The sequence below is a fragment of the Schistocerca americana genome, chromosome 2 (assembly GCF_021461395.2).
Source record: "Schistocerca americana isolate TAMUIC-IGC-003095 chromosome 2, iqSchAmer2.1, whole genome shotgun sequence".
Classification (NCBI taxonomy): Eukaryota; Metazoa; Arthropoda; class Insecta; order Orthoptera; family Acrididae; genus Schistocerca; species Schistocerca americana.
Window position 1 is genome coordinate 1,049,655,172 of NC_060120.1, and position 6,000 is coordinate 1,049,661,171.

At 38.4% G+C, this 6,000-nt stretch overlaps 1 protein-coding gene across 2 annotated transcripts in view; it reads left to right on the forward strand.

The window, feature by feature from the left end:
* The window catches only part of LOC124596455 (angio-associated migratory cell protein), a 49,931-nt gene extending 45,289 nt beyond the window's left edge, over positions 1 to 4,642 (forward strand). For both annotated transcript variants that reach the window (XM_047135589.1, XM_047135590.1), the window contains exons 6-9: positions 2,301 to 2,500; positions 3,670 to 3,855; positions 4,003 to 4,184; positions 4,298 to 4,642. In XM_047135589.1, the coding sequence (XP_046991545.1) occupies positions 2,301 to 2,500; positions 3,670 to 3,855; positions 4,003 to 4,184; positions 4,298 to 4,367 (638 nt within the window). In that variant the 3' untranslated portion in view covers positions 4,368 to 4,642. The remainder of the gene's footprint in view (positions 1 to 2,300; positions 2,501 to 3,669; positions 3,856 to 4,002; positions 4,185 to 4,297) is intronic.
* The last annotated feature ends 1,358 nt before the right edge of the window (positions 4,643 to 6,000 follow it).

Sequence of the window (6,000 nt, forward strand, 5' to 3'; positions counted from 1 at the left end):
AAACATGTCGATAAAGCAGGGCAATATGCCTGTTGCACCTGGCAGCCTACAAATCGTGTGCTTGAAAACTGTTTTTTTGGCCCTTGCATGTTGGCTGCCCTGCAAAGCAGGTCGATAAGGCAGGCCTGTACTGCCCCAACACTAAACACCTATCATTCAGGGCAGCGCACATGTTGGGCTATAAAATATTTTCCTGCCCCTGACTTGTGACTGCCCTACAAAGCAGGTCAATAAGGCAGACTGATATTCCCACACAACACACCTGTCTTGCAGGGCAGCCTATATGGTATGTGATGAAGAAACACGCGTTTGCCCATATCTCCACTCCTATTATGGCAACGAGGTTATAAACCACACAGTGCTGATACTCGTGAAGTTTGTGTGCCAAATTTGGTTGCAATCAATGCTGGGGTTTGGGAGGAGATCTCGGACATAAGTACTTACAGTCTGTTATGCTTTTTTCCTGTGATTTGATTTGAGTTGTGTTTGACACATATATTCCACACATCTCCTCCTCCTCCCATTTTTGTGTGCATCTCCTGCTCACATGCTCACAACCATCTGTCTGTCCGTCTCATTTCCCTTTCTGCAAACTGACAAACACCATCTGGGAAGCACAGCCTAGCATCCTCCGCACATCCTCCCTTGCTCTGTGTTTCTCAGCTGCTGAGTACACCACTCCAGTCTGGAGGAACTCTGCACTTGCTAATGAAATTGTAGCTCTTTGAGATGGGCCACTCAGTCACAAGGTGCTAAAACCAACCCATTGATAAGATCTTTCAAGTGATGGAAGCAGCCCCTTCAAATGTAAGATGACAGGTAGTAGCAGAGATTGAAAAGAAAAAGCAAGAAACACATCACTGGCATCCATTGTTTCGGACTCGTGAAGGATTATGGACAGCAAAAGGAAGACTGTCATCAGGCTGCTATCTTCAACCTGGGGCTTGGAAAACCCTCCGCAGATTGAAGACACAAGTGATAAGGTGCCAAATTAATTCGAAGATGTGCGGTATTAGTGATGATGAACTTTGTGAATTTGGAGCATGGAAGGAATCTGAACACTTGTTGGCTTGCAGTAACTTGAGTGAACCCTGTGATATGGAAGACTTTTTGACAGCAAATGAACATTGGATTCACAAAGTGGGGAGTGCTCTCAATCATTAGTACTAGCTTTTGATTTCTTGATTATATTATGTTTTAGTGTTTTTTATCTCTGTTACAAATAAACAGCTATATAGAAGTAGCTTGTACATGATCTGCTTGTGTAGTGAAATGTGCAGTATGCTAGTTTGTGAGACAAGGCAGTGAGCCTGATCTTGGATTGAATATGCATGGTAGATTAACAGCCATGTACACTGGCAAGCCTGGGTGTGGTTTTAAGATGATTTCCCACACTTTTTTTGGGCAAATTCTGGGCTGGTCCCCAAATTCTGCCTCAGAGAATACGATACAGAAACAGTTAAAATTCAATAACACACAGAACAAAATTTACATGATTTACTGACAGATGGCATACCCAACTTCACACCCTTAGAAGACTGTGGTGTCAGGTAAGACACCAGGTAAGAAAGTTAAATAATAAAATTTATTTTTTTGAAGTCCTAAAAAGTGGACTACATGCTAGATGGGATTATTTAGAGGAAAAAGGAACAGAGCTGATCACTCAGCAGTTTTGTAGATTTGGTTGTACAGAGTAGTAACAGACCACTAGTCCAGTAATGAAGCTGGATCAGCTACTAGTTTGTATGTTACCTTGCATTTTTCAAAGTTACCACATAGGAGTACTGCAGCTTAAAAAAGAATCTTGCAGTTTCCCAAAAAAGAATCTTGCAGTTTCCCATACACCTTTCAAAATAGTTATTGGTGTGTCGTGTGATTTCATGTGTGTTATTCTGGATGAGAAATAAGGGTTTACCAACTTTTGCTGACTGGCGAGGTTCACTCTTTTATTTTTTAATGATTAATGTAAAAATAAAAGATTTTGAGGTATGAAAAACCTTTGCTTGCAGTTTATAAAAAGTGGATCACATAAACAAGAGCAGCAAACAAAAAGGAAGAAAATGAAATCTATGAATCTTGGAATGAACACTTTGTACTTACAATCCATAGAACAATACAACATAGAACAGTACAACATGTATAACTGGAGAATCCATCCCTCCCTCCCTCCCTCCCTCCCTCCCTCTGCCCTCCTCTCTCCCCTCTTCATCCCCCCCCTCTTTTTTAATTCTGACCTTATTGATAATTTTGATAGGATTGTAATCTGATAATTTATATTTATTTTGTTTGTCATATTACAGGAAAAAGGTTTGTTGTGGGGTATGAGTCAGGAACAATAAAAGTATTTGATATAAAGTCAGTCAAGGTAATACAACATATCAAATCCGGTGATGCACACAGAAGTAGTGTCACAGCATTAGATGCATTCCATGATGACAACCTTATTATGTCTGGTGACTTGGATGGAATTGTAGCTTTCATCACAACAGCCACTGGAAGAGTAAGTAAACAGTATAATCTATTTTCAGACACTGTACTCTACTTTTATTTCACCAAGAAGTCTATGTAACGGGAGAGAGTAAAAAAAGTTAAAAAAAGTGTCGTTAAGTTGTTGAACAGCAGATTCTCATGTTGGCAAACATGTGAATGATATGATAGAAATTTTGTACTAAAATTGTTTTTGTGAGTTGAATTGAGTGTGTTCATTTTCGTCTTAATTAATGTTTTGAATCTTTGGATTTTAGTGATGTGGTAATATACAAAGTCAGAAAGAAAATACTTGGATTGTTATGCTTATAATCTATTCATCTGTTACGAATAAAACTAACATTCCTGATTTGCTTCTAAAATATGTCCCCCCCCCCCCCCCTTCAAGACACTCATTCATAAGATTTTCTTGTTGAAAATATCTATAACAATTTAGTGGGGTAGGTAGTATGCGGAGGAGGAGGAGGAGATTAGTGTTTAACGTCCAGTTGACAACAAGGTCATTAGAGATGGAGCACAAGCTTGGATTAGGGAAGGATGGGGAAGGGTGTCAGCCATGCTCTTTGAAAGGAACTATCCCAGAAATTGCCTGAAATGATTTAGGTAAACCACAGATGACTGGACTCGAGTTTGAACCGTCATCCTCCTGAATGTAAGTACAGTGTGCTAACCGCTGTGCCGTCTCGCTCGGTGGTAGTATGCAGATGCACCTGGCTAATTAAGTGAAATCTCATTGTCCCAGGGCTGGTGAATTCACTAACAATATGCCTATCATCACTGGGAAGCGTCAACAAACATGCATACACCCTTCTTCTGCTCTACCAATGTGCTTTTAGTCTCTGCTTTCACCGCATCCGTAAAGTTAGCACAAGTGAAGAAAGTTAGACAGAAAACACTATAGAAATAAGAGGCATAAAAATGACAAACAATGATTTCTGCAGAGGTTGGGTCGGTAAATTTCTGTGTGTGAACTCAAAATCTCAGAAACATTTGTGCAACATTTTTTAATGCCTGAAGATATAATACAGAATAATGTAAACATGTTTAGTCTCTCTCTCTCTCTCTCTCTCTCTCTCTCTCTCTCTCTCTCTCTCTCTCCTCCCTCCCCGCTCCCTAACCCTAAGAAATGATGTACATTAATTTGTGTTAAACTGGACCCAGTAATGGGATTTTTCTTTCCAGGTAGTTAGTGTTTTTGACACCAAGGAGCTGGACAGTTCTGGTAGTGCAGGTGGTGACTCTGCAGATGATGATCACCCAGCAGAATTTTGTGTTGAGACAATTGCATTTTACAAAAATCCATCTTTTCCAGTTGCTATATCAGGAAATTGTTATGGTTGCCTATTCATTTGGGATGTCAGCAGACAGGCAAGTAGCAGTTATAAGTAACAGTTACACATATTTAAATTATTTATTTATTTTTACAGGATTCACAATGAATACTAATTACAATTTTATCATCTTTGCATAATTTGGAACAGTTAAATTTATTATGGGCCATTTTTTTTATTTTAGGCACTGCGTTCATTCTCAAAACAAGATTGCGGCATAACTACTATTGTATGGAGGAAGGATAGTCCTGTAGCATATTTAGGCAGCTTAGATGGTTCTGTACGAATATATGATGTTCAGAATAATCAAGAAGTTGGCCAGTTGAGTGGACATCGAAGCTCTATCTTAGACATTTGTGTATCTGTGTAGGTATCCCAAAACAAAGGTGCACATATACACTCAGTATAAGTGCACATAAATGTATCATTTCATTTAAGTGCAGATTTTATTGTCTTACCTTTTTTTTTTTATGTTCCAGGGATGGGCGAGAACTGGTAACAGTTTCCGATGACACACAGTGCCGCGTATTTGATATTCAGAGACTGTGATATTTGACCAATTTTTAATGGACAATAGAATACAGAAATAACTATGTTAATGATGTTTCATAGGCTGAGTTGTGATTGAATACAACACACACGTCTGTGTTGTATATTTTCACATTGTTGTTGTTCATGTATTAGGGTGATACCAAACAGCAAACTATGGTTATTGAAGTGTGATATTACTGCAAACACAGTTGTTTGTGAAATATGTACATGCATATTTCTATATGGAGACTTTATTTTGATTTTAATAAAAGATCAAAAATCAATTTTTTAAAAGTTTGATTCTATTTATTAAATATTTTCCTAATCTGAAATTGTGTGTGGGATCAAGCAAAAGATGACATCAGTATTTCTTTTAAAGTTTCACAAAGTAATAACTGCAGGAAACATGAAGTACAACAGTCAGTGTTTCGTTTCTATTGTAAACTGAATAGTATTTCAGCTGGAAGTGAATACAAAATGACCATGCCTCTAAGGATATGTTATGAAGTTGTAAAGCACATATATATTTTGATTTGAGTGTAAACTTTTGATGTTGAGTGCATGGGAGGACACAAACAATAGACTTGGAATACTTTTATTTTATAAACAGCATTATGAATAGCAAAAATTTTTGCCTGATTGCTAGGTGATGTAACTTTCTCGTTGGAATGGAAAAATTAAGGAAATGGCAAACAAAGACTTCATGTCAATTTTCATGCCACAGACTTCCAGTATTGGCTCACTGGATATGCTAATATGCCTACCATCAATATTATTTAGACAAGCAAATGACAGGACTTAATACTTTCTCTGTCAGTTCCATCAATACACGGGATGCGAAAATTTCAGTTTATGGGCTACTGATCCTGTCATTTGATGAGGTATGATTTCTCTGGCTTGTGAATATCAAATCATGGTAGATTGACAGACTCAGTCAATCTTCATTGTGCTGCAAGAAACATATAGGTTCTAAAACAATGGATAGGTAGTGGAAATGCAGATTTTAAATCAGCCGGTACATTACATTGTTTTGTATGATAACAAGTTGCTGGAAGGCAGCAGCTGTTCGTTCAGAACCTAAAGAAATGAAAGACTTGGCTTCACATTTTTGTAAGGACAGTGAAATTTTGCATGAACTGGTCCAGGATTTTGCTGAGAATGACAGAATGATGATATTAACGATTCATATAATTATCTTGGCTGTGTGCAAGGAGGATTGCTCAGAGATGTAGAAGGTATTTGAATGAAGACACCTCCCTCCCCTCCCTGCTCTCACACAAAACATCACATGATTATTTAAATAAATTCAGGAGTTAATGAGACCACTCACCGAATAGCAGAAGCACTGACAGGCAACAGGAACACACACAGGTTATTGATTGCAGGGGTACCATTTAGAGAAATACCAGCATTCATTCGTCCAATATTGTTCCTCCAAAAGGCCACATTTACAGAGAGGTTGTATAGGCTGCACCCTAGTACCACAGTCCACAAAAATTTGAAACAAACAAATGTTTGTGTTAACATGTTGACTGCTGTGTGGCCATCAGTGGTCACAACAGAGCTGCCACGCAGTGGGCCTGGCGTGGTGGTGAAACATCCATCACTAAGCATGAGGCAGTCAGTGCTTTAGTATCATCAAAGATGTGTA